This window comes from Leuresthes tenuis, unplaced genomic scaffold (genome assembly GCF_036924035.1).
Source record: "Leuresthes tenuis unplaced genomic scaffold, fLeuTen1.0.hap1 SCAF_10, whole genome shotgun sequence".
Classification (NCBI taxonomy): Eukaryota; Metazoa; Chordata; class Actinopteri; order Atheriniformes; family Atherinopsidae; genus Leuresthes; species Leuresthes tenuis.
In genome coordinates, this window is record NW_027325364.1 from 9,887,585 (window position 1) to 9,901,900 (window position 14,316).

The following is a 14,316-nucleotide window of genomic DNA, read 5'->3' on the forward strand; positions in this document are numbered from 1 at the left end:
TGTCTTTTGGTGACGTGTCCCCGAAGCAGCTGTGGGGTGAAACGAAAATCAGATCGATCTGATAAAGTGCATCCATCGTCGTCGTAAACAAGGATGTTTTGTGGCTCCACAAGGGGTCGTTGTGGTCGTGGCGATGAACTCCACATCACATCACTCCACATGTCTCTGAAACACATCATTATCATCACAGAGGTTTCGGATTCAAGAAAATATGAGTTTAATATAAGTTTAAGTTTTAACCTGCTAATTATGGCAGACATAGAAAACCCCCTTCAGATAAATGTAAGCCAGCTAAACCATTTTCCTTACTACAGATTTTTAAAAATATTTTTCCAATGAATTAACCAACCCAAAGCTATTGGGTTGGTTAATTAAGCTATTAAGTGTGAATTTCCAGCACGACGCTTGTCTTGCTCACATTTGATAGTATTCAAACAAGCGAATTACACCATATTGTTATATATATATATATTTGGCTTGATTTGATGACAAAATGTGACTGATAATCCAAATGTAATCAATAAAAACAAAACGTATTGCCTGTTTTCATGTGGACTTGTTTAAAACGCATCGTATTAATCTATTATCATCATTATTTCGATTATATAGTCTGTTACTTGGGATTTGGGCTGTCTTGGGGTTGGTCAGATACCCGCTTGTCTTTAACGCATCCATCACTCCAACAGGACACGTGTCAATCACTATTGATCCACTATTGATCCATGAATTTGTTTGCTTGTTTTCATGAGGCAGCCTTAAATCGTGGGTTGATTTCATAAAGCGTTTTGTTGCCAATCTTTTGACTACGGTGGTGGGGGGTTGCCTCCTCAAAACGCCACCTGGATCAACAACAAAAACGTGCCTCGTGCATATTAAGGCAGAATTTACCGATAGCAAAAAAATAAATGTTTGTATTATTTTAGAAATATAACAAAAACTCTAAATATCAAAGCGATTTTATTTAAAAAGCTAAACAAGTTGAGTGACTCCTAAATGAAAAAAATACTTCAGTAACACTTATTTTGAGAAAAATCCATCCAAGTTCATGTTTTTAAATTGCTTTTATGATATCATGTTAATAATTCCCTCATTTCTCACCCCAGTTTACTGCACACATGTAGTAAATGTTATTTAAAAGAATACATATTTATTTTACTCCATAACTCGAGCCGCTGGTTTAAGAAATATCTAAATAAAAGCAGGTTTAACATGTGTATACACTAACATCCTCTAATCCTGCCAGTACACAAATATAAAAAAATTATATTATTAATAATATTTTTTACAGTAACTGTGATCACCCAACTCCGTGAGACTGGGTTGGATCACCGCCACAGAATTCAAGGTTTGAAAAGAAAAACAAAACAAACAAAAAAAACTAGAAGAATATTAATAGTTTTCGTTTTGTCGTGATTGGTCCTTCCGTGACAATGCATGTATCCTTGGGGACTGTAAACGTGAATCACGTGGACATGACCGAGAGTGTGGGGGGTTTTGTTGGATGAGAAATTGTCAGTTATATTGACCAACTGCGCTGACCAGAGCAGGAGAGCTAAAACTCGTTTGAGGACAGGAATAAGGGCTCGGCAGCAGTGAACATTTGGAGTAAAACTGGCCCACTAACATGGCAGAAGGTATTATTATTTTTTTATTTAATTTAATTTTTTGCTTTATATCTCAATAAGATTAGAGCATGGTTTAGTTGCATTGTTTAAGATGTTATTGGGGGGTGGGGGGTCTTTCTGCAAAAATTCTCCCCTTGACCCCCCCCACTTCATTGTTTAGGGGGAATAGGTTGCCAGCCCCCTTTTGTTTACCTCCCTCTCCCGCTTTCCCTCTCGCTGCGCAGTTTCGGCTTTTCGCAGCATTTTGCATGAAAGTGGCAATCCGTGAGGATTACCCAGTTTGAGGGCTAAAAAGGATACTGTAGCTTGGGTGCTAATTTTGACTCAAGGCAGAATTGAAGACATGGGTTCCGTTTCTAACCAGGAGTTCCCAGGTTGAGTAACTTTACAAGCTGCACTTTGACGCTTTCTACATTAATTGAGTTGTGTTCTGACGGACTGTCTGACTGATTGTAGTGGATTATTTGCAGTCATTGTTCACACACGTGATGTTGCAAACCATTAAACGCTCTTTGAAAGGTTCTGACATCCCGAAGCTTGCAAGATGGCTTATTTTTGCAAAAGTTCGCAGCATATTCGCATAGTTACTTTAATGGAACTGCTTTATTTTATTCATTAGAATTCAAAGTGCACTAAAGCCGGAGCTTGGCGTGTTCGGCCATTAATATCCATTGATTGATTGGCTACCGATGCTGTTAAGCGAAAGACGAAAAGTTTTGAAACCTCCGAATTTCGTCGTTTTAGATGAAGTGCGGGAGTTTTAATACCTTTAACTCTGCAACACGCGCTCTAAACGCATCGCATTTTTCATTGCAGGAGTATGTAAGACTGAGGAGGATGAGGGACCGAGTACAGAGGAGGATTCACAGTCTTTCCACGGTCTCGGCGTTTGCAAGTGGTTCAACGTCCGCATGGGCTTCGGGTTCCTGTCCATGACCAACCGGGAGGGAGTGCCACTTGACGAGCCGGTTGATGTATTTGTCCATCAGGTAGGATCTGCTTGGGCGCTTAAAGTGCATCAAACGACACCCAGCACTAGGGTTACTTTCTACATCCTAACAAAGACATCCATTTAAGTCTGAAAATGCTTTTCTCCCCTCCCAGGAAAAAAAAACCGTTGATATTAGCAGGAAGGGGATCACTCCACCTGTTTCCAATGCTGCTTAATTAATTTAGTGTGTTTGACTTACGTTTTATTCCAGGCTGAACTTGGTCACCAAATCGAAATTTGTTTTAATATTTCAATTGGTTTAGAATGATGTTTTTTGCTTCGCGGTGGGTGTTTCTCCTGCGAAGAAACACGTGTTGCAGCTGAAGGAGAGCAGCAGGCCTCCTTGAGGTTTTTAGGACACTGGTATATGGTGGTGTTTTTTTTTTTGTTTTTTTTTTTGCTCAGAGAAGTAAGAAACAGACTTACATCAATGATCCTGAGCTGCATGAAACTGGTATTTTAAGAAAGAAGAGACATAACTGAGAGATGTGGACAGATAATTGCTGATTTTAGTGTGGGTTTAGAACAAGAAGAGGGGTTTTGGCATTTATGCTCTGACTACAGATTACAGATTGATGATATACACACATATGTTTGATATATGTACCTCAGTCAGTGTAGAACAACAATCGAAAGCGCATATATCTAAACAGGGTTTGCAATCGCTTTTTTTTGTTCGTTTCTGTTTTCTAGGTTTGGGTTGCATTTGATACTGATGTGCTTATTTGGCACCATCACTTTATACATTTTGCATCACGTGGTTTCATTTGGCTGAACTCTCTTTTTGCCCCATCAGTCATCTTTTAAGATTTTGTGCTTTGATCCAAAGTATTTGTCCAAACTTCACCAAGATCTGTCTTCACCAAACCTTCGTCCACCTTTAAAAGTTAAGATTGCATTTATCTTATTCTCATCTGTGCGTAAGCGCCTCCATTTCTGTCTGATAAGATAAAAGTTTAGCATGTGAATGAGACGCATCCCCACAAGCTGCCCATTCACCTCAAAGTTCCTGTCATAAAGTGATTAAAGGCTCTTTGCTGTCTGCTCAACCCCCTGTGTGTGTGTGGTATAGTGCTACACTACTCTTTATAGCTAAGACTCCTTTGAAGAGGGCCACAGGTTTTTATTTTAGGTGTATTTCCTTATTCACACACCTTCATTCTATGGTCTTCAAATGTGGAGACATTTGTCTGAAAAAGTCCCAATCAGCTTTTTAAAGATTAAACTTTATTTGCCATAAATAAATCCCCCACAAGTTGCCTGTTTGTCTTAAGCAGCTCTTGTTTCTGCTATATGATGATGCATATAGAAAGAATTGACTGTTCTGTGCAGGAGTTGTAACTGAAATGTACAGGAAGCTGGTATTTGATTACTCATAATGCAAACCAAAACATGGGTTCAGTTGGGGATAGAAACCTGCAGTGTAGTGTTCCAGCAGGTTTAAATGAATTTGAAGAGGCACGTGGTATCGGTTTCGGTTTTCCTGCCAACTGTCATTATTAAACCGTGCTTAAATGGTCAAAACGACCACCTAAATCATTGCAATGAAACCAAATTAGGATTTCCCCAGATGTTTATATGTATAGTATAGTATATGTATAGAGAGTATCTCTCTATGGTCTGTGAGTCCACTGAATCATGAAAAGGAGCCTAATTTTTATAACGCATAATATATTTTTGAGCAGAATAAAGGGACTATAGTCTTTTGTGGCTTTGATATTATAGCTCAAATTTAGTTCTAATGTTAACTGTTTTATTTGACAAAACAAGAATTCCTTAATATTGGTAACTTTTGCTTTATCTCAAAGACATGTCCAACCAGTGACATAGGTGTCGGTGATAAAAGTGTAGAGAATATGAGGACGTAAAGGCCTCAGTCCTAGAATTGGTGGCCACGTGTCAATGAAAATTAAGCCCCAGGGTCCACTGGCCTTTGTGCAGGTGGACAATAGAGCCATGCATCTGAATGAAGCACTCCTCAGTTGTGACAGAGCCCTCCTTTGTCCCTGCAGAAGTCCTGTTATTGTCCCTTGCTCCTCTGATGTCTTTCTTTACCTCACTTGGCTACAAGACATATTTTCGACATAGTTTCCAGTAGGCCCCACTAATAGCACCTTAACATCAAACCCTTGAAAATGAAAGACCCCACCCTGGTTCCCTACCTGTGTGAGAATAACCTGGTGTGGCCATGTGGCTGCTGAAGGTCTGTTATGGGGGTGGTCACACATGGGAAAGGAAGTGAGTTAACGGTCACCCTGGTGGAGATACCTGATTGGACTGGGGCTCTGTGGGTGTCCATGTTGCCACTCAAGTGTCATGGCTCACCAATCATGCTTTGTCGCTACTAAGGACTGTGCAGCAGATACTCGATGTTTACTGGATGCTTTAGGGTTAGAGAAGATGGCACTTTGGCATTTGTCTTGCAATTATCATCGAAGAAGGCTTTGCCAGTTTGCAGCTTGATAGGACCACTGTTTGTGTTGTCTAATGTACATTTTGAAGACTGATGTGTCCCAATTGTGTACTCTGAAGCTGCATCTTAACAAATATATTAAATTTATCCTTTTGAATTCTGAACTGCTCTGAATTTATTTTCTCACAATAAATTGCGTGCTTTGTTTGATCCCTGGTGGTTTTGACAAACAAAGACGACAGACCATTGGTCATAAGTGATGTATGGGTGTTGCTCTGCTTGAAGTGGAATCAAAGAAATGGGATTAGTCTATCAAAACAGACTTGCTAAATTAATAGATTGCTCTTTCTATGTCAACAGTTTGCAGTTTGCGTGACAATTTAATCAGTCCCACCAAGGGTGTTTTTATAGGGGGAATTCCCATGATGTATTAACTAGTCTAAGGGATTTATCCTCAAACCTGCACCACACCTTTCCTTCCTTTATCTACCTTTTATTTCTTTGGGAAGTGGAAATGTTCTTTTCATGTATTAAGAAGAACCTTTTTTGACTCAAGTTACAAATAGTGTCAATGAATAAGTAGCTGAACATTCATATCTTGAGATCCATTGTTTATAAAGTAAGCAAACACGCCACTCTAACTTTGTAGCTGGTCAAACTGCAACAAAACAAAATCAGGTCTTTTGTCACGAAGATCATCTTTAAGCACTGATATCAGAGGGAGATGTTAATCATTTGTGCTTTCCCTTCACTTTATATCTTTCATGTCTTTCTGCCAAACAACTATCCAAGGAATGTCACCCTGACCCCCAACCTCACAGAGAAGCCTTGCTGCCTTGTCACCCCACCCCCAACATGAGCACCAACCAAACCCTGCATCCTGTAGTTTAGGGTTAGTGGTGGTCAGTGTCTTAGTGGAGCTTTGAGATGTGGGTGGGAAGAGCGATGGGGGTGGGGGCAGCAGTTTGGAATGCTGTCTCTCTGGTGGGGAGGGGGTGGGTTGAAGGTTATTCTCACCAGGTTTACCACTCAAACACGGAGAAAAGACAATGCAGCATTAAGGCAATGAGGCTTTGTAATGCATGGTGGTGTGTACAAACTGCTGGGCAAAGTAGGAACAATAAGCTCTGTGTGGGCTTGTTTGTTTATCAGGTGAGGCACCTTCGTGATCACCCTAAAATACCAGATAAGTGCTCTGATGGTATCACACAGTGAGGAATGGATGGGGGTTGTTGTCAGAGGTCAAAGTCTCCACACGCTCACTGTGGAGGTAATCTGGTCAATATGGGGACTTTTCAAACATCAAATTATCACCACTTATTTCTTACTAAGAGTTAAATGATATAGAGAATAAAGTCTTTGTAAGGAATAACGCGTTCCCTCTTTTCCCATTGTACCTATCATAATTTAAATCTTTTGCACAATTGAATCACAACATAAGTGTAACATAAACAAAAATGTTAATGCTGAGAAATCTCCAATTTGTTCCCTTTAAGAGCAAATTGCACATGGAGGGCTTCCGCAGCCTGAAGGAGGGCGAAGCAGTCGAGTTTACCTTCAAAAAGTCATCAAAAGGCTTGGAGTCTCAGCGAGTTACTGGACCAGGTGGCATCCACTGTGTGGGCAGTGAGCGGAGACCTAAAGGCAAGAAGGTCCAAAAGCGGCGGTCAAAGGGAGACAGGTGAGAAGGGAGGAACTGGGGGAAAAATATATTTGATTGTTTGCAGCTTTGGATAAGCCAGCTGGAAGAGGGTAATGTGAAATATGTCAGTGATGCGTAAAAGAGAAAATGTCTAAACTGCGTAACTGCATTCCCTCTCTGCTACACTGGATGCAAATTCATCAGAACCAGGGGACTTATTGCGAAGAGCAAAAAACCTGAAGTGGTTGCCATTCCTAAAACAAGCAGTCACAGACAAATAATCTTCAGTGATATCCAGTTGTTCTATTTAGCAATGTCCATATAATGCCTGTTCACAGCAAAAAGAAATGTCAGTGCACTTTACATTAAGAGAAGCCTAACAGTTATCTTTTGTTAAGCAATTGGCTAAAGTTAATCAGAAATATTATACCATGTATAAATTGGCAAATTTATCTGAAAAATATTAACATCCAAAACTTTAACAAGTGACTGAAAATGGGTGTTTTTCAGCTTTAAGGCAAAGCCAGTGGTTTACTTAGCAAAAGAAGACAATTTTGTCAACCAGTAAGAAAGCCCCTGATATTCCAATAAATCTAAAAAAAATGTAAACTGTATAAGCCATTGGACAATGGCAAGTTACACAGCTTAACACAATCAGCAATACACAAAAAGTCATAGTTGTGTTCAGTTTGAATCAGATGTAGGAAGGTGTTGTAGTTTCTCTACATTTTCCTTCCTTTTCCACGACCCCCAACCCCCCACCTCTGTTCCCAGTAAGGGTCATGTCAGCAGGCCTGACATGTGACCTGGATCAATAACTGTTTAAATCTGCCAGTCCCTAGTGAATTCAAACCAACCCACTTTCTCCTTTCTCCTGCTAAACCTCTTCTGCCAGCATGATTTGTAACTCCAAAACCAAACTCAAAAATTAACTCGCGATGTGAATAACATTTCATCTTTTTCAAAGAGCTTCATGCATGTATTAGTTGACGCCACAGGGTGGGGATCCATCCACCCATCCATACATCCATCCTTTAAAACTTCTGAGAAATATCCTAATTTGATCTGAGTTAGAGACCCAAAGGAAACATTGTTAAAAAATTTAAAACAGTTAATGGGCTTGTATTTGGGTGGGGGGGCAGTCGTTGAATATCAGTTTGATGCAGGCTTGAGGTGTATCATCAACTTCCTGTCAGCTGTGATTACAAGTGGGGAGAATGAGTGTGAGAACAGAGATCATTACAGCCTCAAAAGGTCCTGTGAGAACGCTGTGGTTCAATACTTCTCCCTAGACCACGCTGATCCATGGATAAGACGTGGTTCCCCCTTAGCGTATTTCATTATGCAACACTGGGCTGTGTTTCATGGATTTGTGCTTGATTACCTAATCTATTTTTTTGCCAATAAACAAAATAGACAGGTTTTGAACAATTTTTAAGATGACTGAGGACGACTCTGGTTTGTTAGTTCCCAGCTCTGAGTCCATGTAACATAAACCAACACCTTTGTGATAGGTATGTGTGTGTATATATGTCATATACACAATGAATTACTGAGGTAGGGGAAAAGCTCCTGTCCATTTAATTGATAACAGATGCAAGAGCCCAGGCAAGGGGGGTGAAAGGTCATTGTTGTCATGGCAACCATGTATGAATAAAAGGAAGAGCTGGGGGCTCGAATGGGATTGGGGGAGGCTGGGGGTCAGGGTTCAGAGGTCATTACTGCAGCTTTTTTAGACAAAGGGACCACTTCCACTTACCTCCTTATGGATGCTGATGTAGGGAGCTTCTGTGATGTGACGTTATGGACCTTGACACCACCGAAACAGCCAAGTGCCACAAAGCCACCCTGACCCCTCAGCAGCCGTCCTGTTCAAACCTCATCTGCTATCACAAAGATGGCAGGGGGGTCCAAAGGGGCACAAAATAACCGCCCCACGCCCACAACCCATCTGTCTTCCACCCCTATGCTCGTGGCAATTCTATAGATTATGTTCGAACAGTGGTGGCCGACGGCACCCCTGATGTCTCTCACTGACCCCACATAGTGTTCTTTTCTAAACTTCAATGCTAATGAAATGGATGCCACACTTTGATACAATGGGTTCCAACCGGAAGCTTTTGACAGTGACAAACTTCTGACAACACTTGAGATGGTCCATCTTTACCATGCATGACTACAGGAAAATAGTAACTGTCACTTCTAAAATCTTTTGCGTACCTTGCAGGTTGATGATGAGATATCACACATTTTGGTTGTAGGTTGTGATCATCCAAGATACATGAGTGGTTTTGAATTGTTCAAATCTGTTGTATCTATCCCAGAGTTGTATAGTGAGCCCTGGAATGCGCTGAAGACTTGTCCAAATACAAACTGAAGTCATTGCAGATGAAACGTTGCCATCTAGTGGCAATCTGGTACAACTTCAAACCCTTAACATGCTTTATCTGCTTCACTTTGTCTGTTGTTGCTAAATTGCTATTTGTGTAGTTTTACACACAAAAAAAAATGAAGTTGGGATTTGTGGGCGGGGGTTTAGATCTATACATGCAAGCTTGTTTGTTGTGGTAACACATCTTGTCTCAAAGTCAATATACTGTTGGCTCGATGTGTGTGCTTTTTCTTGGCTACTGAGGTTTATTATTTAAAAACTATGTACTTCCGTAAAGCTTGTATAATTGGTATTTTATCAATAATAGGTAACTTTTTAGTACCTAAGTTAAATTCTTATAATGGCGCCAGAAAGTGTTATCACTTGAGGTCAATATAGCATCAGTAAAGAAAAATGTTTTTGGATTAGAAGTTAAAATTAAGGGTCCTCTGGATGTGAAAACAAGTAAGCCAAGTCAACTGGAATGGTTACTATCAAGTCATGAAGTTATTCTTCGCTTGTGCTTTCTGGGTTGGCCTTAAAAATGGTTGCTGCAGGTTCAAACAAACCTAATAACTGAATCTTTCTACTTTTGAAGGTGCTATAACTGTGGAGGACTGGATCACCACGCCAAAGAGTGCAAGTTGCCACCTCAGCCCAAGAAGTGCCATTTTTGCCAGAGCATTGACCACATGGTCGCCAGCTGCCCAATCAAAGCACAACAGTCCTCACCGGGTTCTCAGGGAAAGCCGTCTTCCTTAAAAGGTGATGAAGGAGAGCACTCGGCACCACCTCCCGAGACCACTGATTAAACTGGAGATTGGGCCACACTGAAGCACAGAAGCCATTCAAACTGCTTTGACGGCGAGGAGGGAGACGCAATCCTCTCCTGGCTTTTGAAGCTGCTTTGGGAATTACCTCAGGTTCAAAAAAAAAAAAAAGAAAAAAAAATACACATGAAGAATGTTTTCCATTTTTATTTGGTGTAACACTCAGGAATACTGCTGATTGCACTCAGGAAGCTTGCTAAATGCATTAATCACTGCTGTTACAGAGGTTTGAGATGGTAAAGAGTAATGACATATAACGGGTGGTCTTGACAAGCTTTTGCAGATTTTTATTTTTATTTTTTCTTTCTCCTGTGTGCTTTATACATTCTTTATGTTTTTGTGTAATACTTATTGCGTTATTATAGAGCTACACTTTTGCTGCCTTACCATTTCAGTCTCCGTCCTGACTGTTACGCTTCACCATCAAGATAGCAGAAATGTAACGGTATCTCTACAACAAGCGTTAGCCTAAATATCACATGGGGACTGGGAGGATTGGTGAAGAAAAAATAGGATGGATAATAACTATAGGTAATGTATTGGTATTTGCCAATACAGTATTGCAGTTGACCTTCCAGTTTTCCTGGGGCCAAATGAATGTCAGACCAAAAGTGGTTTCCAGTTTTTGGTCAGTTATATATATATATGTATTTTATCATTTAATTTGAATCATTCAGCATTTTGCTGGTTGGTCTGCTCTACCTCATTGGTCTACTATCCGTATGGCTGATGGTAAACCAAATATTCTCAGACTACAGCTTTGGAGATTTGTCATTTTAATTGGGATTAAATCAAATCCTTTTTGCACTACAGTATTTTCACAGACTAACATTATCTGTAATATACCTGCTTAATGAGTAACTTAACATTGCCTGGACGCTGACTTGCACTGGGTCAACTCGTCACCCTGCTGCGCTGTATACTTGTATCTTAAGACCTGTTGGAATCAGTGCTGAGAGGGTTACAGATGCAACAATGGAAACACGAGTCTGTACCCAAGACCTTTTCCCCCAGTGTTTCGGAGAGTCTGTCCAGGAAGAAATGTAGGGAAGAGGGAGTTGTACTAAATCTTCAGTTTAGGGTGCAGATCAACTGCCAAACTGAAAGCAAACCGGGGTTGTTATGTTAGGACAAAGTGAACCGGTTGCTTTCTGTGGCCAGCTTCCCATCTGACGTTCTACTAGACAGCAGAAAAATATGTTGTCTTTACTCTTTGGCAGGTCAATTAACATACTTAAGTCTGACCCAAAGAGGGCAGCAAATCACAGCTTTTCATCCTAATGTTACGGTTTCCAGGTACTATCAACTGTTCATCTGCAGTGTATTCTGTTGTTATCAGCTGCTGTATAAGACTGCTGCTTGATAATTACTCTCAGTTGGATTTGATAGAATTCCAATAAATAGTATAGGATACTGACCACATTACATGTACAACATCATAAAATACTTGATCTAGACTAAGTTAGTAAGAGGTCTAGCTCCTCTCAATACTTGAATAAAAATGAGGCAAATTCAGGACACGATGCTGCCAGTGGAAAGGCTGGTGTTTTTTGTTTGTACCTAGTTTGATCAATTTCTCGGTAGTTATTTAAGACTCTACCTCCCTATAACCCATAGTTGGGTTATAGTTCAGGAACACCAAGCCTGCACGGAGGAGCATGTAGGTCTAGCTACCTAATCAGCATTTTACTCCCGTTTTACAGGAGAAGCTGACTGAGACTTTTACACCCAATTAATATATATGTAAAATTATTCTAAAGCCTTTTAAACGTATCATACTACTTATTTATTTTCATCCTAGAGTGCTGCAGCTTCTCCTGCTCCTGTTGAAGCCTCTGAGCAATGAAAGTTTGAGTACAGACATCAGAAAACTGCAAAATGTCATTCAAAGCTATATATGACTTGAGAATATATTTGGGTAACTTTTTGAACATCCAGTTACTCTTATCACTGTACATATGTTATTGATGAATAACTCTCAACTTCCTTAATTTAATTCAGTATGAATACAATGTAACAGTAATATATTGCAACACAAGAGTTACAATTTACAGAACATACTGTACAAGTGCATAGAATAATGAGGACTGATGTAAACTGTGAGGATTTTCTTATTCTTTATTTTCTTTGCCTTGTACGTTTTATTTTAGTGCACAGTGAGCCTTTAAGAAGAGAAGTCCATTGTTTGATCTATCTATGCCAAAAACAATGCAATGTCACTCTGCACTATTCATGTGTAAGATGCATTCATTGCATTTATGTATTTCAGTTTAAAAGCATTTGAATATATATTTCCATATTTTATGTATGTTTTTTGTTTTCATAAACCACATATAGTCTATTGACATTTAACAATAGCTCCACTCTTAGGCTCAACTCAAGAATCACCAATATGAAAACTCAGGGACTGTTTCAGATTGATTGTAAGGAGTCGGTTGAGTGTTAGTTCAACACAATGCAGAGATTAACTGTGCATCCAGATTAAATCAATCTTAGGATAAAGAAACCTGAGTATTATGAGCTTGGGAGTGTCTTGGTGCATTTTATTTCTACTTCCTGGACAATTATTATGATATTTTGGTCATAAAAAACAGTACGATTTACCTTGTTTAGATTTACAAGCTTTTTGACTCTTAATAACTTTCTGTGCACCCATAGTGATGATGTTCTTTATGTCCTATTTTGCATACCATGAAGAAAATGTTCCACTATTGTTGTATTTTTTCCTCTATAATCGTTCTAGATGGGGATATAGTAGAATATTGTAAAGGGACTGGGGCTAGTAGTATATAATCGTTGTCTCATCTCGACATATTGTTATTGGTGTTTCAGACTATCAGTGCTTATGACAAAAAGAATGTGTTACAAATGACTTAACGCTCAGAAATCCCTTCATACTCTGATGTTAAGTGATGCTTTATACAAGTTTTCAAAATCTTAAAAAGTGAAGGATCATACACCGTTTTGATCATTCCGCTCAGGTTATGAAAGATGAAATGTGCGAATGGAAGTGCCACCATTTGGTGAAATTGTTTACTTTCCTCAGTATTCTTATTTAGAATTTTCTGATTACAGTTGCAGTGCCAGTATATCCACAAACTTGAACAATATGTTTTCTCTCATAAAAGGGGAAAAAAGACACATTGATGATGACACTTGACTTTTAATAACTGACAGCATCGATGACTTCTTCTTTAAAACTCTGACTTACAGTCATTTGGACATCCACTACTTAGATGAGGGGTGAATTAAAGTGTTGTCAAGTTTGCATTATTCTGCTTTACTAACTGTACTTTTTCACATTATGATTTTGAAACCAAGTAAGTTCATGCCAGACATTGTGATTGTAACAACCCTGTCAGACCCCTCAATGGTGTTATTGTGATTTTATTGTTGGGTGTTAACTGGGTTATTGATTCCTTGAAAATCCTAGGTCTTGTGAGACTGTCAGCCTTGGGTTTTGAAACTCATCAAGGCATTTTGCATTACAGGTTTCTTTATATGTACTTATCATGTTTGTGACCATCAGCTATTTAAATTGGGTTGTTGTATTTTATCAGTTAAATGGCTACTTCCAAAAATGTGCATTTCTTAATGATGAATGTATAAGTGTTTACTGCCATAAAACTACAATTATCTTGAACTCAGGCAATTTAATGGCTTTCTGTCAGCGATGAACAGCATGTAGGATTTTCAAAGCATTAACTGTGATTATGTTTCTATATGTAAAGATCTGCTCCATTTCTTAATAAATGTCAATATTCATTTATTTTTATTGTCTTATTACTTTAGAAAACCTAAAGTTTAGTGAAGATAAACTATGCTCTTTCAGTTTTCAAGTTTTACATATTGGAACATGATTTAAAAACAAAAAAAGCACTGTTCAGTCCTAAAATTAAGTATATACAACTTCAGAAGAACACATTATGTATTACGGCCTGTCATCATACATTTACCAAAAACTACACCAAATTGCAGAAGCAGTGTGTTAAAAATCAAAGTACATCCCATGATTCATTGAGGCTTGTGAGCATTTGATGAAGCACAGCTCAGTTAAGGTACCAGCAGAACATTTCAGTCAGACAGTTCTTTTGACTTGATCATGGATCAACACCTTGATTCTTTTCTACAACTCTGTTGTAGATTTGCTGCTGAGTTTAGGATCATTGTCCTGTTGCTTCCTATTTGACTTTAAAATGCTTGGGTGCACAGAGGAGTTTGTGGATCCTGTGGCTGTAAAACAAGCCCAAATTGTCATGTCCAAACCATCATGCTTGAGAGCTGATATAAGATGTTTCTGCTGACATGCTGTGTTTGTTTTCACCAAACATGGTACTGTGCATTATGACCAAACATCTCCACTATGGTCTTGTCTGTCCAACATTGTTCCAAAAGTCTTGTAATTCATTCAGATACAATTTTGCAAACCTAATCTGTGCTGCCA

At 39.2% G+C, this 14,316-nt stretch overlaps 1 protein-coding gene across 1 annotated transcript; it reads left to right on the forward strand.

Annotated features, from left to right (window-relative positions):
• Window positions 1-1,968: 1,968 nt before the first annotated feature.
• On the forward strand, window positions 1,969-9,854 carry lin28aa (lin-28 homolog Aa). Its single transcript, XM_072393253.1, has 4 exons — window positions 1,969-1,999; window positions 2,442-2,614; window positions 6,526-6,710; window positions 9,641-9,854. The coding sequence occupies exons 1-4, from the start codon at window positions 1,969-1,971 to the stop codon at window positions 9,852-9,854; spliced, it is 603 nt and encodes a 200-aa protein (XP_072249354.1).
• The last annotated feature ends 4,462 nt before the right edge of the window (window positions 9,855-14,316 follow it).

Bases quoted from the DNA above. Each gene is read 5' to 3' on its own strand.
- lin28aa (XM_072393253.1), top strand. From the start codon at position 1,969: ATGGGTTCCGTTTCTAACCAGGAGTTCCCAG. The intron at 2,000-2,441 runs GTTGAGTAACTT...TTTTCATTGCAG, and splicing joins TTCTAACCAGGAGTTCCCAG to GAGTATGTAAGACTGAGGAG. The intron at 6,711-9,640 runs GTGAGAAGGGAG...CTACTTTTGAAG, and splicing joins CGGCGGTCAAAGGGAGACAG to GTGCTATAACTGTGGAGGAC.